Source organism: Carcharhinus amblyrhynchos, chromosome 3, assembly GCF_965287045.1.
Source record: "Carcharhinus amblyrhynchos chromosome 3, sCarAmb.v2.hapA, whole genome shotgun sequence".
NCBI lineage: Eukaryota > Metazoa > Chordata > Chondrichthyes > Carcharhiniformes > Carcharhinidae > Carcharhinus > Carcharhinus amblyrhynchos.
The window spans coordinates 119131945-119152937 of NC_137326.1; the positions used below are offsets into that span (position 1 = coordinate 119131945).

The following is a 20993-nucleotide window of genomic DNA, read 5'->3' on the forward strand; positions in this document are numbered from 1 at the left end:
AATTATCAGCCTAGATCAAACTGTGACATAGCATTTGTCTATTTGGCTTATGGCAGCTTTAAACCCTGCATCAGTTTAAATAAAGTAAGAATCTATAACTCTTAAATTCACACTCGAATCATCTGTTATCATTCTCATTTATAATGATTTCATCCATGTTAAATTTAAAAAAACACAATACTTTGCCTATGGACCCTTAGCCGCATAAACGTCAGTAAAACACGTTGCAAAAAAAAAATGAAAAGAGCTGTCACACAACATATTTTAGTTACCAGGGTAACTCTATTACTTTGGCTTTGAATTATTGTACATAAATCAGGAAGAATTTCTATGCCTATTCTTTCAATTCACGAAGTGACTGAAGAATTGCAAAGCTGCAATCCAGTGGTTATTTTGCAATCAATAGTCTGGAGCACTTCATTTATCACCACTCCATTTATTTATAGCTGAGAGGGGGAATTAACATGAAATCCAACCAGTTTAAAATTCCACCACAGTTCCGGCAATTTTTGCCAGTTGGTGATTAATCTGTTTTGGACGACAGAGCAGTGGGAAATTCAGTTTGGGATTCTCATGAATATTTCAAAGAGTAGGATGGGAATGTTCTTAACTGTTTCAGTCTAAAGAATTCCATTCCCATGTTCCAAGGTGGGATTGGTGGGCGATACAGGGTAGGGTGGGAGAGTGGTGGTATGGGTTTGGGGCCATGGCAGAGTGCATGCTGAATGGCCATGTGAATGTGCCCAATTGCAGTTAGCAGGACTGAGTTACATGCGGAGTGCACATATTAAAGATGTGTTAATTCTTGGCAGTGGCCAGGCAGAATAGGATACTGAATTTTGACATCCAATTAAAGGCTAATCGAATGAAAGCAAAAAGTTTGATTTTCAATCACTCCATGGAATAAGAGGCATATCCATAGGTGAGATCAAACACACAATTTGAATCGACAGTGCTCCATATTCTGCTTTACAATGGATTCTAGGATGGGAACTGTTGTTCTGATTGTCACAATCTCAGCCTCGTGAACTTTAGTTCTTGTCAAAATCTTCGCTCATTCCAGTTTGTACTGGACCCAAAAGCGTTACAAGCACTCTCAGCTCTACTCCATATTTCTCCTCAAAGACATTTGCAAAGAGTTAAGTAAGTCGAACTTACGTTGCCATTTAATACTATGTGTTCACTTGCTGCCAGTGAGATAAAGCAGTTTAATTATCTATACCTGGCTTTGTTTTAGCAAATGTTTCTTATTGCATTTTTGAAAAAAAAATTAGAGAAACACAAGATTTCATATTCCGGTCTGATAACAAATGGATTCTGTTTACACTACTGGATTGCACAATTGTATAATGAGATATCAGGACGTAGGACTAAGACACTCAGGCCTGGATTTTCATGCTGTCAGAGACACTATGGAGTTTCCAAAATGGTAGGCGGGACCTGGATGTGGTAGTCGCACCCCATTTCTGACAGATCCCACTTTTTGCCAGCAGGGAAAAGGGGGCATGAATCACACACAAGGGAAACCCAAAACTCATTAGGGCCAATTGGACTCAAGTGCTGAGTTCAACCAATCCAAATTTTTGCTGCTGCAAGGAACTTAATGCACACACAGAGAAAGTCATGAAATTGCATGATTCCGTGTTATAGTTTCTAGGATTCTAAATTGGGACTATGGATTTTGGTAACCAGTGGCCTGAGTTAAACACTCGCTCCTCCCCCTTAAAGGCTGTGAAAGCAATCTTTCAAACACTAGCTTGTACAGACACTCCCCATTGCACTGAGGAAAGCACTACTACCAGTTAAATAGCTGTGAACAATGATTTCAAAACAACTGCATATGCATTGGCTTATGCATTGCAGATGTTTGAAAGTGGAAGCAGTTGTCATAGAACTTGTCCTGGATCCAGCAGTTTCTATGCACTGATGCTGGAAATCAGTGAAGAGGCATTCAGAAAACTGTGCTGTAGTGCAACTACATAAGAAATGAATGATACGGCTTATTAGACACTGTCGCCTCACCGTTGCTTTGAATATTTCCCAAACGATTGGATGTGAAAAGCTTTATTACAAAGGTGAACTAAATGGCAGGGCCTTAATCAATCTTTTCATCACATTATTTGCTTCTCTCTCCAATTAGTGACTCTGAATAACTATTTCTCATCTGTTTCTTATTCCTTTACTCAGAACACTCTGTGCTCTGATTTGGACGATTGGATTTGCTACGGCATATTTTGTTTCTCATTAAGGACTTTTGAGTAAGTGATATCACAGCAGGCTGTCCTCATGAAGCAGTTCACAACTGAGGAATGGGACCAAGATCATAGTGCTACAGTCTTACATAGGAACCAGGAGAGTTGTGAATTCTTATTTTGTCATTTCTCACCCTCAAACACTTCTTAAAATACATGCTGAGCCCTTTCTTTCATCGCTTATCTTCTCCTACTGTTGGAAGTCTAAAAATCAGCTTCTTTGGCTTGCCTTCATACTATCAGACTATCTAACAAGAGCAAGGACTGGTTCAGCTCATACAGCACTTACAGAATGCCTCGATTAGTGAACGTTGACCAAAATATGCCCATCAAAAGGAACTCGATTTATATTATGACACGGCCTTGGAATTGAACACAGGCTCATTGGACAGTACGTCAAATTCTTTTACTATTTCTGACGTTTCTATTAATATTAATTCTTTGAATGTAAGCATTGTTGGCAAGGCCAACATTCATTCCTATCCTTGGATGCCTTGCCCTGACAAGATGGTGGGAAACTTCCCATTTGAAGTGTTGCAATCTTGCGTGACGAAAGTGTTGCTACGGTGCTGCTAGATGGGGAGTTCCAGGATTTTGACCCAGCAATGATGGAGGAACAATCATATATGGTCAAGTCGAGATAGTGCTCCCATTCACCTTGCAATGCTTTACTACATTAAAGGTGCTATATCAATGCAAGTTGTTGGTTTTTCTCAACAGTACATTAAAAAACACTCCATTTGTGGTTGAAGGAAATATTAGTACAGAGGACATGGGACAGCATCGTGGAAGACTGGTTAGCACTGCTGCTTCACAGCGTCAGGGACCTGGGTTCGATTCCCGTCTTGGGTCACCGTCTGTGTGTGGAGTTTTGCACATTTTCCCTGTGTCTGCGTGGGTTTCCTCTGGGTGCTCCAGTTTCCTCCCACAGTCCAAAGATGTGTGGGTTAGGTGAATTGGTCATGCTAAATTGCCACTCAATGTCAGGGCGACTAGCTAGGTAAATGCAAATGCATGGAGTTATGGGGATAGGGCCTGGAAGGGATTGTGGTCGGTGTAAACTCGATGGGCCGAATGCATTGTAGGATTCTATGATTCTGTGACATTGTTGTTAGAAGGGGATGACAGTGCTCTCAAAATAGCCCTTAGCATAGAGACCTACTGAAGATAGAGATCTCCAGGGCACAGGATACAATACCTCTGGAGTGGACAAGAATTGCTCAACCATGCTAGAGATATGGTGAAAGAAAAATCATGCAGAAAATATTTTAATTATAGCATTTAGCCAAGTGTTAATGAAAGCCAGCCATTGTAGCAAGATTGGAAGCAGGGGAGAAGAAAACAAGCCCCAAGTCCTTTCTAAGTTGACCATTTTGGTAATGGTATGTTTTGGGAGGTGATGGCTAGCAACCCATAAGCAAGTGCCTATTAAAGCAAATATAAGGCTTATTTTAGACCTCTTTTGAGGTCAACCAAAACTTTTGCTCCATTGAGGGGAATGCTACTGGATCACTTTTAATACACTACTTTCCTCATCTCCACCTCAGCCCCCCCAAAAATGGCTGGTAGCTTTTGTTTCAAAATGTTTTTTTCAAAAAGTCTTTGAGAGGACTTCCATGTGAAGCAGTCCTGTCTTTGACTTCTCTACACTTGCAGTTTCTTCCTCTGATGGGTAGAGTGCTGAGGAGCCTCCTAATGGCCTTCCATCCTTAATTGAACAAGGATTTCAGAGGTGGAAATTAACTGGTTGCCTCCTCAAACATTGCCTTTTGGGTCCTCACGCCAGCATTTGAGAGTTTCCCACCCAACAAATGAGAATTCCACTCCAATTCTTGGGAAAATAACATCCAAGGAGAATACAAAAATAAGACGATCAACTTTCGACTTGCCTTCCATAAAAATGAAATTCAAGTAGATTTTACAACTAGGGGCTGATCAACATCACTTTTAAGCCCGTCCGCTCAACCTTTCCTCATAAGTCAACCTCTTCATAATGAGGTTCCAACTACACATTCTATTCCAGGGCCATGCACAAACATTTACAGTACCAAATGCTACACTGTTGGATGCCGTGTTTTGGATGAGACATTAAATCAAGGCCCCTTGTGTTTGCTTCAATGGGTGTAAAAGATTCCTGGTGCCCTGGCCAATACTTATTTTTCAATGATCAGAAAAAGAAATAATCTTGTACAATCAATCCACACTGTTGTCTGTGTGCAAATTGGTTGCTCCAGTCCCTACATTAAAAAAATCTCATTGGCTATAAAGTGTTTTACAGTCATGAAAGTTGCTATATAAATGCAAATCTTTCTTTCAGGAGCCAAATAGTGCATCTATTTTGCACTGCCTCCAATACAAGGATATCCATTCTGAACAAGGAGACTAAAACTGTATGCAGTTCTCTTGGTGAGGTCTCACTAAAGCCCTGTACAATTGTAGCAAAATTTGCTAACACCTCTGCCCCAATCCTTGAATGTATTCAAGAGGCAGCTAGATATAGCACTTGGGGTGAACAGGATCAAAGGTTTCAGGGAGCAAGCAGGATTAGGCTACTGAGTTAGACGAGCAGCCATGATCATGATGAATGGTGGAGCAGACTCCAAGAGCCAAATGGTGGAGCAGGCTCCAAGAGCCGAATGGCCTTCTCCTGCTCCTACCTTCTATGTTTCTATTTTTTACCCCTTTGCAACAAAGGCAAATATTTCACTTGCCTTCCTAGTTACTTGTTGTGCCTGCATGCTAACCTTCTGTGCTTCGTATACAAGGACATCCAGATTCCTCTGTATTCCAGCATTCTATAGTCCCTCTTAACTTAAATAATATTTTGCTTTTCCATTCTACTTACCAAAAAGTGAACAACCTCACATTTTCCCACACAATACTAAACGTGCCAAATTTTTGCCCACTATCCCTTTCCAGACTTGTTCTCATCTTTATGCTTTTCCACTGTCAGAAAGTTTGCAACAATATATTGTTCCCTTCATCCAAGTTGCATTGTAAATAATAACTATTCACCAGGTTCAATGCTTCTACAAACGTATTTATACACCATGTGGCTGAGGTTTAAATGTTTTACCACAATAAACGGTGCACTTGGGTTTGTGCCCCTGTATATGAAATACAATACTATGCTATGCAACTGGATTATAATAGTCCTGGCATACAATAAATCGTGATACAGAATGCTATTATCTTTAATTCTCTGACATTTAATGTACAATAATACACTGAAACTTAACATTCCTAGGTACACACAAGTAAAAATACACTATATTATTGAAACATAATAATCCTAAAAGTTATAGTCTGGAATAACACTGCATTAACATTGATAAGATATGACCGATGAACAAGGAATTTTATTTACCTGTGGATGGAATAAGAAACCAGGAGCAGGCTTCATGTACTTTTCCTTTAGTGCTTCAACTGGGTCAGAAAGTTTCCTTTTCTCCACTCTACTTTGACAAAATTATTAACAAAATTGACAAAATTAATCTCAGCTGGTGAAAACAATTTGAAAAAAAGCTGCACAGAAGGAGTTTACCCTCCTGAACCAAAGCAATTAGCAAATGACAAGCCCAAACCCTGATGCAAGCGAATCTATATAATCACGACTTTTGGTTAGGTTGGGGGCGGCATGGTGACAGTGGTTAGCACTGCTGCTTTGCAGCACCAGGGTCGCGGGTTCAATTCCGGCCTTAGGTCACCGTCTGTGTGGAGTTTGCACGTTCTCCTCATGTCTGCATGGGTTTCCTCCGGGTGCTCCAGTTCCCTCTCACACTCCAAAGATGTGGGGACTAGGTTGACTGGTCGTGATAAATTGACCCTTAGCGTCTGAGGGTTAGCAGGTTAAATATGTGGGGATATGGGAATAGGGCTTGGTTGGGACTGTGATTGGTGCTGACTAGATGGGCTGAATGGCCTCCTTCTGCACTTGTTGGGATTCTATTTCATGCCTGTGACTCTATACAGTGATCTCAGCCAAACCATTGGATAGAGGTCCCTGGAACAAATAAGGAACCTAACACATAGGAGGAGGGAAGGAAAAGTTCATTGGAAATGTTACTTCATTGGGAATCTATTAGTTCATACGGAGTTGAATTGGTAGATGGAGGGGGACAGGTTCCTTGGCATTCTCTGGAGTGGCAGCTTATCAGTTAAATAAAACCATAAAAAAGTGAGGAAACACAGCACAATGTTTTAAAATAAGAAAGGAAGTATAAAAGGTAAAAATCGAACAAGTTTATTTGTCGTAAACCAATAAACCCAAAAGAAGTTGCTGGAGATAAGGAGAATGCAAAATGATGGAATAGCTTAACTGAACTGGATTGTACAAAATATAACACTGTAGGGATTTAAACAGTGACAAAAACATGGAATTTAACTCATGAAACTATTTCCTCTCATTGAAAGATGCAGTTTGTAACTGAACTGGACAAAGTAGTTAGTTCTCCAAGGCAGGAGCAGGGTTTACTAGGAAAATCTAGCCAATGAAAAATTAAATGTGTTTAAGTTTATTTATGAGTGTCACAATTAGGCTTACAGTAACACTGCAATGAAGTTACTGTGAAAATGCCCTAGTCGCCACATTCCAGCACCTATTCGGGTACACCGAGGGAGAATTTAGCACAGCTAATGCATCAAATCAGCACGGTTTTTCGGACTGTGGGAGGAGACCCACCCAGTCATGGAGAGAACGTGCAGACTCTGAACAGAGAGTGACCCAAGCCGAGAATCAAACCTGGGTCCCTGGCATTGTGAGGCAGCAGTGCTAACCACTGTGCCACCATGCCACCGAATGTGATGCTTGCCAAGCACACAATGTCAAGTTGTGAGAGGTCGCAGAAATTTTGGAAATATGGTTTGAAAATTACAATGTTTTTATTCATCCATGGAACATGGGCGTCACTAGTTGGCCAGCATTTATTGCCCATTCCTTGTTGCCCTTAAGAAGGTGGTGGTGAGCCACAGCCTCGAATCGCTGCAGTCCATGGGCTGTGGTTTGACCGACAATGCTGTTAGAGTTAGGGTAAGGGTTAGGGAGGGAATTCCAGGATTTTGACCCCGTGACTGTGAAGGAATGGTGATATTTCCAAGTGAGTGGCTTGAGGGGTGGGTGTTTGCAGGTGGTGGTGTTTCCATGTATCTGCTGCCCTTGTCCTTTTAGATGGAAGTGGTCATGGTTATGCAAGGTGCTGTCTAAGAATGTTTGGTGAATTCTATAGTGCATCTTGTAGATAACACACACATCTGCTACTGAGTGTCAGTGGAGTTTGTAGATGTGGTGCCAATCCTTTGTCCTGGATGGTGTCAAGCTTTTTGAATGCACCTATCCAGGCAAGTGGGAAGTGTTGCATCACACTGTTAACTTGTGGCTTTCGGATGACGGACAGGTTTTAAAAAGTCAGGTGGTGAGTTACTCGCCACAGTATTCCTAGCCTCTTGACCTGTTCTTGTAGCCACTGTGTTTATGTGGTGAGTCCAGTTGAGTTTCTGGTTAATAGTAACCCCAAGGATGTTGACAGTGGGAGATTCAGTAGTGGTAACACCATTGAATGTCATGGGTTGGTGGTTAGAGAGTGGTATTGCCTGGCAGTTGTTATTTACCACTTGTCAGCCCAAGCCTGGATATTGTCCAGACCATGTTGCATTGGGACATGGGCTGCTTCAGTAACTGAGGAGTCACGAATGGTGCTGTACATTGCACAATGATTGGCGAACATCCCCACTTCTAACCTTATGATGGAGGGAAGGTCATTGATGAGACAGCTGAAGATAGTTGGGTCTAGGACACTACCCCGAGGGACTCCTTGTCACTTTGAGATGTGGCAAAACAATCCTCCTCAGTTTTGTATACGTACAACAATTTCTCATTGACAAACCAAAGGCAGCATATTGTCTTACCTGTAAATAGGATCCATGAAGAAAGGGGTTGGTTTGGCATGCTGCAGGGAATGGTCAGAGCTTTTGGCTTGCTCAATACCAGAGTCCCTCCTGTCCCCAAACACGTGGTTTTTCCGTGGTTCTACCTGGGTGCTTCCACTTGCTCGGCTTCTGCTGCTCATGCTCAAATCCAGCGGCTGCTCTTCACTGGGATAATGGGAGGTCAGTGGCTTTAAGGTCACAGCTGGCATGGGTTTCTCTTCTTTGCGCTTGGTGGTGAGGTCGAAAGGTGACTCGGGATTTCCACTCCTTAGCTTCTTCAGCTCACTTGGCGATTGTGGCTCGATTTTTAAAGGTACAGCGTTTAGGTCTCTATCTGGGAATGGATACATTGGTTGGGAAAACGCAGGGAAAAACTGAAAGGGAAACATGGAAGGGTACGGCAACGGTCCTATTTTTTTGTCTTGCATGCCAACAAGTCCAGTAGAACCAAAGTACTTCTCTGCGATTGAGGCGATGGCCTTAATTGAATCGTTAACAGCTCCAGTCACAGCAATCTGTTCATCCAGTGGAGGAGAAAAGAGGGAGTGGTTGGAAAAATCCTTCTTATTGTTGTTTACCGGGACTGCTTTCTGAGGGCTATTTACTTTGTCACCGGCACTTTTGCCATTTTCTTTATTTTTCTCTTTGTCGCTCTCGACGTCACTTTCCAGGTCGGATCCCGATGTCGTCTCCAGGTCGCTGCCACTGGGCGTGCTGACGTCATCGAGGTCGCTGCTTTCTGACTGGTCACTGGTTTTACCCTGCGGCTTCTCCTCGGACGGTTTCTCAGGCGGAATCTCGACGGGCCGGATTTCATCCGAGGACGACTGTCGATTGACAGCTTTCAAAATATCTGGCGTGCTCGGCAGCAGCTGGGACGGTGTCAACAATTGGCTTTGGTGTTTGGTGTTCTGTTCAGTGCTTGATAGTCCTTTAACTGGTGAGCTAGCGGGTATCAGTTGTGGTCTGTGGTACAGCCCTGAGGGAAACAGACCTGGAAAGTTAAACGGGAAGCCCGGGGCTGCTGGAAAGGTTAGTCCAGCCGGGTGCCTATTCGCACCAAAATAGTCAGCAAGACCAGGATTGCTATGATTCATGTTAACCAAACCGGACTTATCCAGAACTGGAGCGTTTGCAAGCGTAATGCCTTGACCAAATAATCCCCCCGTGGTGAAATGGTTCTTGCCCTCACAGAATCGTCTATGCTTGTTTAATGATGAGGTCGTGCTGAACATCTGACCGCAGTCCTTGCATTTGATTTGCGTTCTGCAGTCAGCATGCATCCTTTTATGGCGACATAGATTAGAAAACTGTGTGTATGATTTGCGACAAACCTCACCTGTGTATGAAAAGTGAAAACATGTCAGCTGTGAAGCAATGTATTATCACGCACCCGTACAGGCAGAGTAGTGACAATATCGACATGGCTTAGTTAGGGGAAAAGATTGGGTGGAAATCTGTGACGTGGGGTGGAATTTTACTGCCCCTAGGTTGGGGGTGGGGTCAGGGGCCGTGAAATGCAGTGAGCCATTGGCGTAGGGCGGGATCAGAAAATGCCACCAGCAGGAGGGGCTGTAAAATTCCACCCCCTAGGCAATTTCAATTTGCTAATTCAATTTAAAATATCTAATACTTTTCTATTTTAATCTTTTACAGATCTGGCATCATCCTGCATCTTCTTTTCTTCTCCCCTATGTACTCCATAAACGGTATGTTTTGTCTGCACAGCACGCAAGAAACAATACTTTTCACTGTATCCCAATATATGTGACAATAATAAACCAAATCCATATGTACTATCAAACCCTGCACTGTGTGTTTAACAAGCTGAAAAGGTAAAACAAGAACTAAATAAGGGAAAATTCATTGGAAAAATAATAGTATAATTGCTCTGCAAGGAATCTCTTTTTTTATTTACTGAGGACATTTGCTTCTTGGAGGCCTCAGGTTTACTCTATTGTCCTCTTAGTGGACTCTTTGCCAGGAGGAGAATGAATGTGTTTGGTTCTTAACCCATCACCAAAATCAAGGGTTTGGGAGGGAAGTGTTTTCCTTTATTGCTTTTCTTTGTGAATTTTGAAAGTGTTTAGAAATGGAAAATGTAGCATTTTTCATTTCAGGTACTTGGTGTCAAGTGTAGCATGGATGCAAAGGGCTCTGTCCCAACATTAGACCATCCTTCAGCCTCTTGAGGGAGTTGACCAGTTTAATGCCAAATTGAGGCTAGTTTAATTCAATCAAATTCAATGGTTTGATTGAAGTCATTACGACAATTACATCTTATGATCAGTTTGGATTGCCAAGTTTATTTCAGAGAGATTGCTTCCAGCCAGCAGATCAACGATACTTTAATACTATTGATTTGAGTTGCATTAGAATCCAGGTTCCTCAGGTAAAAGATACAATCCATTGCACCATCCAGTGCCTGACACACCGCGACCAAGTACAACATTTTAATTTGTTGCATGCATTTTTAAAGGACTTTCTCCTACCTGGCAGAACAGAAAGCCCCATTCCACCCAGGTAAATGTCTTAATTGTATCCAAACTGATCATAAGATGTAATTGTCGCAATGACTTCAATCAGACCATTGAGGTTTGCCTATTGGAATATGAGCTCCCTAATTAAGGGGTCAATTGATGGGCCAATCAGGGATTTAACCAGGAGTGTCAGTTCCTCTGGCACTCCCTGAAGGTAGACTGTTGCCTGATACTCTGTTCTGCTGTCAGAATAGTAAAGATAGGGATTTTGGTGAAGGGACTTATTACAGTTGTTTCATTGCAATGGTGGACCACATGGGTTAACCTTTTGACATCACCACTTGGCTGGTACACTTTATATCACCCTTATTTGGATCAGGTGAATCAGTTTGGAGGTTACAAAATTTAGTTGCATGCCCAAGACTTTGACCAATGTTACTAAGCCAGGATATAAACCAATAAGTGGTTTAGAAGGTGATGTCCTTTCCTTTTTGTGTATGTGTTAGTTTGGAACGGTGACAGCAGTGCTTGGCTCCAAATTCATATTAAGCAATAAAATACATTTTTTGAATGGAACCAGATGCCTTTGTCAAAAGAATCCTGGAGCCTGTGTCGGTATCTTGGGATCTGCACTGGTTAATGGTGAATTGTTACTGCATTCATACTCATCCCTTGCACATCAAAGAATTAAAACAATGGGTATTGAGTGCTCAGAATCACTTGTCAACAACTGTTTTTTTAACATTTGTAAAAGACTGACAAAATATCACAATGCAATGATCCAGCTGCTATTTTAGGCAGAAAAGAAGGAAGCCGAATTGAATGTATCCCATCCTGCACTCTTAGTTCCCATGGACCAACAATCACGTCCTCTGTTTCCCCTCTTACTGTTCCTGACGGTAACCTTCCTGCGTTTGAACGTTTCTGTAACCTCTTTCACATCGAATACTGAAGGATAAATAGAAAACACTGAAGGGTTTTATAGATGCCACTGGACTGAAGGGAGCTAATAGCATTTTATGGATTTTCAATAAAAACACTACTAGCTCTCCGGTGATGACCGTAACACAATCAAACTATCAACTAACTTTAATATAGTAATTATGCAATACATCTTTGCTTTCAGCTAAATGCTAATCTAAACAACTAATAAAAAAGGCTTCAGAAAACCTAAACAGTCCCAGAAAATCTATCCTTATGACGGTCAAAAAGCACACCATCAGATATAAACCACAGCAGAACTCAGGCTTAGAATTGTCTGGGCACAGTAAGAAGTCTCACAACACTAGGTTAAAGTCCAACAGGTTTATTTGGAATCACAAACTTTTGGAGTGCTGCTCCTTTATCAGGTGACTCTAAAAGCTCGTGATTCTAAATAAACCTGCTGGACTTCAACCAGGTGTTGTGAGACTTCTTACTGTGCTCACCTCAGTTCAACACCAGCATCTCCACATCTTAGACTTACCTGAATTGCTTAACTTTTAAGATGGGGTAATGACTTAAATGTACGACGGGGCTGTTTTAAGATGACAAATTTGGTAGGTTTCATGGTTACTGAAGTTGGAAATTACTTTGGAGCAGAGATGGGGTGGGGAGGGTGGAGGGGAAGGTGTGGGGATGTGTGTGTGTTAAAGACAAAATATTTATTATCTTGCAGTAACTGAGGGCAATCTTACCCACCTCCCCCCTAAAAAAAATTGCATTAGCAATTTATTCAGTGCATTTTGATGCCAATTGTAGTTTCACCTATCAAGCAAAAAAATTTTCACCTGAAAGGGTTAAAGGCATTTTAAAGACAAAAATGGAAGACGTTACACGGACTCCAATGCATCTTTGCAGGATCCAGTTGCTTTAAATTAGAATCAAATCCCTCAATAAGGTTGTGAATTGTAACATATAACACACCTACAGTATAGTCCTAAATGGCCGGACATTCTACATTCACAAGACAAAACCAATCCACTCTTCTTGGTTTGTAATGAAAAGTGTAGGAGCAAGGAGGATCCAGAGGGGAACTTAGTAGTGGTGCTGTTGCCATGTGTCTGCTGCCCTTTTCCTTCTAGATGGTAGCGCTAATGGGTTTGGAAGATGCTTTATAAAGAACCCTAGTGAGTTCCTGCCGTGCATCTTGTAGATGGTACCCATTGCTGCTACTGTGTGTCGGTGGTAGTGAGAGTGAATGTTTGCAGATAAGGTGCTAATCAAGTGGGCTCCTTTGTCTTGGATGGTGTAAAGCTTCTTGAGTGTTTTTGAAGCTGCCCTCATCTAGGTAAGAGGACAATATTCAAACACATTCCTGGCTTGTGCCTTGTAAATTGTGAACAGGCTTTGGTGAGTCAGGAGATGAGTTACTCTCCACAGGATTCCTAGCTTTTGATTTGTTCTCGAAGCCACAGTATTTATATGGAAACTCCAGATTAGTTTCTGGTCAATGGTAATCCCCACAGGATGTTGATAGTGGGGGAATTCAGTGATGGTAATGCCATTGAATGTCAAAGGGTGACGGTTAGATTCTCTCTTGTTGGAGATGAACATTCACTGACATTTCTGTGGCACGAATGTTACTTGCCACGTGTCAGCCCAAGCCTGGATATTGTCCAGGTCTTGCAGCATTCAGACATAGATTGCATCAGTATCTGAGAAGTCACGAATGGTGCTGAACAAAATCAGCAGCAAATATCCCCACTTCTGATCTTATGAAGGAAGGAATATAATTGATGAAGGAGCTGAAGATGGTTGGGCCCAGGACATAATCCTGTGGAATTCCTGTAGTGCTGTTGACTGGAGCTGAGATGACTGACTACCAATAAATCACAACCATCTTCCATTGTGCTAGTAAACAGTGTCAATGGATGGTCTGGGCTTCATTCATTACCCTTTGTACTTTCTTGTGGCCTTGGACAGAGCAGGAGCTACACAAGCTATCATACAACCAGAAAGAATGTTTTCTATGGTACATGGTAGGCTGGGGCAGATGGCCTCCCACCCATCAACTCCATCTACACTTCCTGATGTCTAGGAAAAGCAACCAACATAATTAAAGGACCCCGTACACCCTGGACTTCTCTCTTCCACCTTCTTCCTTTGGGAAAAAGAATACAAATTCTGAGGACATGCACTAACCAACTCAAGAACAGCTTCTTCCCTGCTGCCATTAGACTTTTGAATGGACTTATCGCATGTTAAGTTGATCTTTTTCTACACCCTAGCTATATCTGTAACACCATCTTCTGCGCTCTCATTTCTTTCTCAAATGAATGGTATGCTTTGTCTGTACAGCGTGCAAGAAACAATACTTTTCACTGTATGCTAATACATGTGACAATAATAAATCAAATCAAAATCTGTGGGCTGAGTTCTGATGAAGGATCACACTCAAATATTCATCTGTATTTTCCTCCTGCAGTTGTTGATCAACATGCAGTGTTGCACATTGGTGCTAATTTGCTCATGATTTTTCACCCATCTGAGACATACTTTGATTTTGAGAAATATGCAAAAAATACATTTATTCATGGTACATGGGCTTCGCTGGCTAGCCATCATTTATTGCCCATCCATAGTTGCCCGAGGGCAGTTCAGAGACAACCACATTGCTGTGGCTCGCAAATCCCGTGTAGGCCAGACCAGGTAAGGATGGCAGATTTCCTTTCCTAAAGGACATTAGTGAATCAGATGGGTTTTTCCATCAATTGACAATAGTTTCACGGTCATCAGTGGATTCTTAATTACAGGTTTTTTATTAAATTCAAATTCTACCATCTGCCGTGGCGGGATTCAAACCTCGGATCCCCAGAACATTAGCTGAATTTTTGGATTAGTAGTCTAGTGACAATATCACTCAGCCTTTCCTGAAACGAGTATGAATTGACAGCCCATTGACTTAACTGAAACCTGAGAAAACTGCCTCTTCCTGATCATGGTCCCTATTTTTGCACTAATACACACAGTCAAAACTCACATCAAAAGGCAGGAGGAAGAGTGGAGAAGGTGAAACTCTTGGTGTTTGCACTGCGATACCATGAGAGGGGAAAAATGGAAAGTATTATGGGTGGATGCTGCAGTTCAGATGACATTACTCTGTCCGCTATGTTAATGGAAACATTAACTCATTTAATGTAAATTAATTATTGCTGCTGTTAAAGCAGCTAAAGAATAAATCAAGTGTTTTTCCATTATTATTGGCAATAGCAATTTTTAGGCCATATTACTCTTTTGACCTTGCTGGAAAGATTTATTTTCTTGCACTGTAAACAGAAAGTATTACAGACCATAATCATTAAAAAATAACTGAGCTGGACATAACATGATTTTACAGAACAGGTATAAATGAGTTAAATATTATATTTCCAAGTGGACCTGACTGATTCCCACTAGTTAGGAGTTTGCATTTGATTAAATGACTTGATTAAGGCTGTCCTTTCCCTTTGCTGTATTATGGAAAGCAAAAGGTTCTCTTCCTCATTACTACATTGCGACAAAAAGATTCCCATCACATTTTCAAATATCAGATAACATGACCCATACGCTAACAGGCCAAGCTTTGTATCACACATTGCTAATATATTGGGCAGAATTTTCCCAACCTGCCCATTGTTGACCTCGGGCAGGATTTTCCAGTCTTGGGTGAGCGTGGGTGGAAAATCCCGCCTTAAGGCCGGAATTGTACCGGTTCGCCTGCCCCGATTCCACTGGCGGGCAAGGCTCACAAAATGGCATCCTCCATTGGCCTCAGATGGGATCGTACGAGCCTTGGGTGGGTGTACTGGTAAAATTCTGCCCCGAGTATTTTTTTTTAAAAGATCAAATACAGTTAACTTTCTACCTATTTGCAAACCCAGGCAATTCTATACGTGGAGTGACAAAAATACTCACTTCACGCTCGGGAATATTCCATTTATCGCAAACCAGACTTGCAGAAGGCAAGCTTCAGCAAAAAGGAAATATGGCAAATACTCCACAATTTAACTATTCAAAACTCTAACTCAGTAGCGTGCTCGTTACATGAGCCGCTCTATAAATGGTGCTCAAAAACCATCAGCTCTTCTTAAAAGTTTCCTGCCCCAAGTCTTCAATGCAACCAATAGTGATAGTAAGTAACATGGTTAAATGGCTTTGAAAACTCTACAACCATCCTATCCAATGAGTTCCCTCAGTCTCCAACATCACTACTCATCTGGTGATCTTGTTTGGGTCAGCCTCCAAGCAATAGACTGGTTGACATGTCTAACCCCCAATCAAGAAAATCCAATTCATCTTGTGAAATATATGAGCTGAAGCACTGACCCTCAGTTTAAAACACTGACCCTTGGCATGTTATGCTCTAATCCTTTTGAAGAAGTAAACATAGAAAGCTTTGGTTTGAAGGAATACACCAGCCTTTCCTAGTTCTTTGCATTCACAATCACAAATATTACTAAATAAGTCAAACATTTCAAACGAGCTGTAGTGGACTCTCAGTATGCTTTAACACTTGGCCAAATCAGTTATAATTTATTTAATATTTCTAGATAGACATAGATGTAGATTTTCAACTCACTTCCTGGGCCTATCTGGTGTTGCCAATCATCTACCCGTTAAAAAAAACATTTTAATTTCCATTGCTTTCATGGAAACAATTGTTCATTTTCTTTAACTGAGCTGCACTTCCTTTCATTGCCTTTTTTCCCATGAAATTGGGAACAACATCGGTCGTCCGTCGTCATGTTATCACCATTTCATTCATTGTTAATGATTCTCAGAATAAATTCCTTGAGGTTTGGAGGTAGATTTTCAATACAAGATCCATTACAAAAACCAACCAAATTTCATGTTCCGTTGGAACAAATAAAATCTAAAGCTGACTGGTTTCATAATTGGGTAGATAATCCACAACGCTAGTATAATGCAAAGACATCCAGTTGGCAATGTGCCTAATGGCATATATTCTTTAAATTATGCCACTCCTACCTCAGTGTGTGTTCTCTTTTACCAAAGAATACTCAAGTGTGAGAACAAATTCAGTAAGTCTTTACCACCAAAGCAGAGACTTGATAGTCAAGAACATAAGTCAGAGATGGTGCTATAGCGATGTTGAACTGACTTTCCAACATGCACCAATACCTGGTTAGTGTCAGCCTCAGGTCAGTGGCTGCATTTAAACCGTTCAGGCAGAAGGCCACATGTTCAAATCCTACTCTAGGACGTGACCATCTAAACTGGGATGACAATTCAATGCAATATTGGAGGGAGTGCTGCACTGCCAGAGGTGCTATTTCTCCTCAGGATCAGGCATTATAAAATTGCAACAACAACAAAAAACTCTACTCTGATCTAACCATAGTCATGCAACAACATGGATCTATTTTACAAGAAAGTTACGTGCATGCTGTTACCAGGATTGGCAGCGTCTCAAAGTTTTGCAGGAAGATGGTTAATTCCATGTTAATGCAATGGCTGTTGCTGGAATGTTAGATAGCTATCTTCTGCCAATATGCAAACTCCACACAAAGCCAAATCTAGTTCCTAGCCTCAGGCCTTTGGTCTTGCAACCTGCTCGCCCCATGTGCTGTTTTTGCTCTGCTGCTCATTAAATGCTTACGGCTGCCCATCTTTATAACACTACCCACTTTGAGATTTGCCAGAATTGGAACCTGACCTGTGATGATAGAAACGGCGAAGTAGAGTTATTTTCTATGAGGAAAGATCAGATCCTAGGGAATTTCTCTGCAGTTTAGTGTTTAAAAATTATTCCTGGAAGCTTATGCCTTCATTCAGGTGAATCAGAGTCTTTCGCTGATCAGAAGCAGTGAGTCATTACACTTCACACAGGATTATGATCCCGTCAGAGTGATAAGGTGGCAGTATCTGCTTCTATGGCTGAGGGTTTTCTAGCTGAAATAAGCCTGGGTAGACTGAACCCAATACATGGGAGGCAATAGTTAGCAATGAAGCACTCCCCGTAAAGATGTTAATTTGAACAAACATGTAAACGAAAGTAAAGGAGCCCTTTAGAAAGAGTTAACGGGTTTATTTTGCAATTTATAACTTCTGCTCAAGTGCTGCTCATAAAATAAATTGGGTAGGAGGAAATTATCAAAATATATAGTTCACTCAGAGCATTGTGAAGGCTTATTTTGAGAAAATTATGCAGAATTTCATGGCAGATTGAGGACATAAATTAAATGTTTTGCCCTGTGCTCCTATTTAATGTGTAGGGTTAGTTATGCGAGGGAAAGGCAAGGTTATTATAGCACAGAATTTAAAGAACACTGGAATAAGATGTTACTATAAGTATGGAATATTTGCAATAAATGAACAGCACTTATGGAGATTAAGTATTTGAACAACATTTTAATAACTTGTGATGACAAACGGCAGATCATTAAATATTTACCGGAAACATTTGTATGGAAGTGCGCTGCTATCTTTTGATAAACAGCTAGTTTCAGATGGAATAGAGCAATCATTCAGTATCATCGGGTGCAACTTAAAACCCTTCCCTGTGACGAGTTTGGCATGCGGTGGGGTATTGAATCAGGTAGCAACATGGCAGATGGCGGACTCTCCTGCCTTCCCACCTCCATCCCGATTAAATTCATGGTGGGAGGCCCCTAAACAGCCTCCCCGTCCCAACTCCAATTTAGGCACGCTCGCCTTGATGGGGAGCATAACAAGTAAACCCATATAGGGAAGAGGGAGTCATACAAGTATCAGCCATCATCTCCCCAGTGGCACTGTCATTTAATAGAGCTGCCAGCCTCCAACTGGCCAACAGCTTTCAGTGGGCAGGACTTCCACTGTATTCTTTAGGTTAGAATTACAACTTAGAAATTACAACCAGGATGTTAAGATACAAATGCTCTAACTGGCCCTTATCAAATTCATCTCTACTTCGGTTTAATTGGGGCATTAATTTGTTTACAATAATATGGCAAAATAAGAAATCTGTTCGACAATACTGAGCATTTGTACAATAATTGCAACAACAGTGACAGTTGTTCTGAATTTAAAGTATAATACATTTGAAAGGTTTTTAAAAGAAAAATGTACAGCACAATTGAAATTTTAATTAAAATAAATCAGTGCAGAATCAAATGTAAAATGTGATTTTAGAAATGTAGAAACTTCATCCACATCAACCAAGGTGTTTAAATGCCATTATCAGCAGATCTGGCCAGTCCACAGTTGGAACAACAAACTTTTCAACTCTATGCTGATTAAGTGTTAATTCAGCTGTTTGAAGATGCAAGCAAAGAATAATTTGCCATTGTTTTTCTATTAATTAAAATTATGTTTCATAAAAGTAGAAGGAAAGGATACCTCTTTCCCCCAACTTCCCCCCACCCACCCACACACACACACACACACACACACACACACACACACACACACACACACACACACACACACACACACACACACACACACACACACACACAGCTGATATTTGGGTGAAGGATTGTTGAACTTTGCAAGAAAAACAATTTACTTCCTTAAGAAACAAGGGGAAGATTTTCTCTCGGGTGAATAGTAAACTAGTACAGCAATAATCAGTCTAGTGAAATGGATGCCAAGATATTACTTCCGGAACAGAAAAGGGCTTCAATTTACACCTAATCTGTCTTATTCCTCAACTAGTTGCACACATTGCTGATGTTGGTGTTCCCTCTCTCACCCATTCTCCTCCATTATCCCTATGACATCCTTGAGACACGCACGATTCAAGATTCAACCAAAAATATGATCTCTAAAAGTGGAATTCAAAATTCGCAATGCCACATTAAGCTATGGAAATATTATGAAACTTCCTTTCAAAAAAAAACTGTGGGATATTAATTTATTCATTTCACTTTTAAACGTACACAGTTTGGTGAAATCTTAATAGACTGAGGGATACTGGGCTGAGTAACATTGTGAACTCCTGGAATCAGTCATTGAATTCCCGACATTGAGAGAGTTGATAGGGAAATGGCAATGCTTTAGAAATGTGGAGCCTAAATTTTATGAAATGAAATGCTTTCTGCTGGGGTTTAACAATGGGTCTGCTAATGATCTGGGATTTGAAAGAGTTAGGGATTCATTTTCTTTCCCGTGATGTACCTCTTAGCAATGCTGGCTTCTAACACTGATCAGACATTCGAATGTCTGTTGAATTCCCCAATGTGCAGGCAACATGTGGTTTGCGCAACATATGCGAGAGCCACATATGGGGCTAATATTAGAAAGCCAGAAGCATTCGCCGCTCGGTGTAGTCTTTCAACTTCACACTTCACTGTTGCATTCATACCTCTCCCCCTCCGCGCTCCCCTCCACCCCACTGCCCCCTCCACACCTTTTTCCTCTCTTTCCCTCTCTAATTTCTAAATGTTCCAGACATTACCACCCGACAAGCTTTTCATCACTCCCAAATGCCGTAAGCGCACCACAAACCGCAGAGCACTTTGTAATATCAGGTCCATCTGATGCCAGTGTGCTTTGTGAAGCAATTTTCTGAGAACACAGTAATTAGTCAGTACTCGGGGGCTGCATATTTGTTGCTTATTAAAACAAATTAAGTGCTGTTTTGAATATGTTTGGCCCATAAGCCCATGTGGTTTCCATTGAGCAACATATTTTTTTTCAAACAAGCTAATAATTACCTTTTTTTTTGTTTCATTCTAGTTAAGGATTTTTTTCTGTTTAGCTAAGGCAGGATGCAGTAATAAGAGACAGTTGCTGAAAACAGACCAAGCAGGAGGACGCACTGTGTGTCTATATGCATATGTGTGTGGGCCTTTTATTCAAGTGAGTGCACATGAGTTTGGAGAGAGTAATACAGTATAACCCTTGAACAATGCTACTCCATTCCATACAGCTGGATTGCCAGACAATTTGTAAGATAATTACCTCGCAGTGGGCAAATTTAAAAAATCTACTGTGATATCATTTCATAGGTTTACGGCACAAAAAAAATGAATAGGTTTGAAAAATGTGGAATGCAATCGAATGTAACAAAAAGTGTAATGATTTGCTCTCCAGTTTTCCAACTTTGTTTTCACCAAACTATCAGAATTAAGTAATTAATTAAACAATAAGAAATGAGAAAGTATGATACTCAACTTACCTTAAGATCTAATTCTTAGCTCCTCCAGAATGTAGTGGGTGGGTTCACTGAATGCCTTGGACAAGATTTCATTCTGGGCTCTATGGAAAAGAACTATCCTTGGTTTGACCTCTGGTCTTTACTGTTCTTCACTAGTATGCTACAATTGGTCTCAAGATTGCTTTGTTATGCAGGAGTAAAAGCAGTCAGACCATCGCACTCCTGATTTGTACTGGAAAGTACACGTGTGGAGGTCAGATGAAGTTAGGATAG

The 20993-nt window shown here is 41.1% G+C and overlaps 1 protein-coding gene across 11 annotated transcripts in view; it reads right to left on the reverse strand.

The window, feature by feature from the left end:
* mecom (MDS1 and EVI1 complex locus) overlaps window positions 1-20993 on the reverse strand; it is a 738436-nt gene that overhangs the window by 41859 nt on the left and 675584 nt on the right. For 6 of the 11 annotated variants that reach the window (XM_080185869.1, XM_080185871.1, XM_080185867.1 and 3 more), the window contains 2 exons: window positions 8157-9516; window positions 5620-5710 (listed from right to left, as the gene is read on the reverse strand). In XM_080185869.1, coding sequence (XP_080041995.1) covers window positions 5620-5710; window positions 8157-9516 — 1451 coding nt within the window. The remainder of the gene's footprint in view (window positions 1-5619; window positions 5711-8156; window positions 9517-20993) is intronic. The other 5 variants (XM_080185874.1, XM_080185870.1, XM_080185873.1 and 2 more) reach the window with 2 other exon arrangements.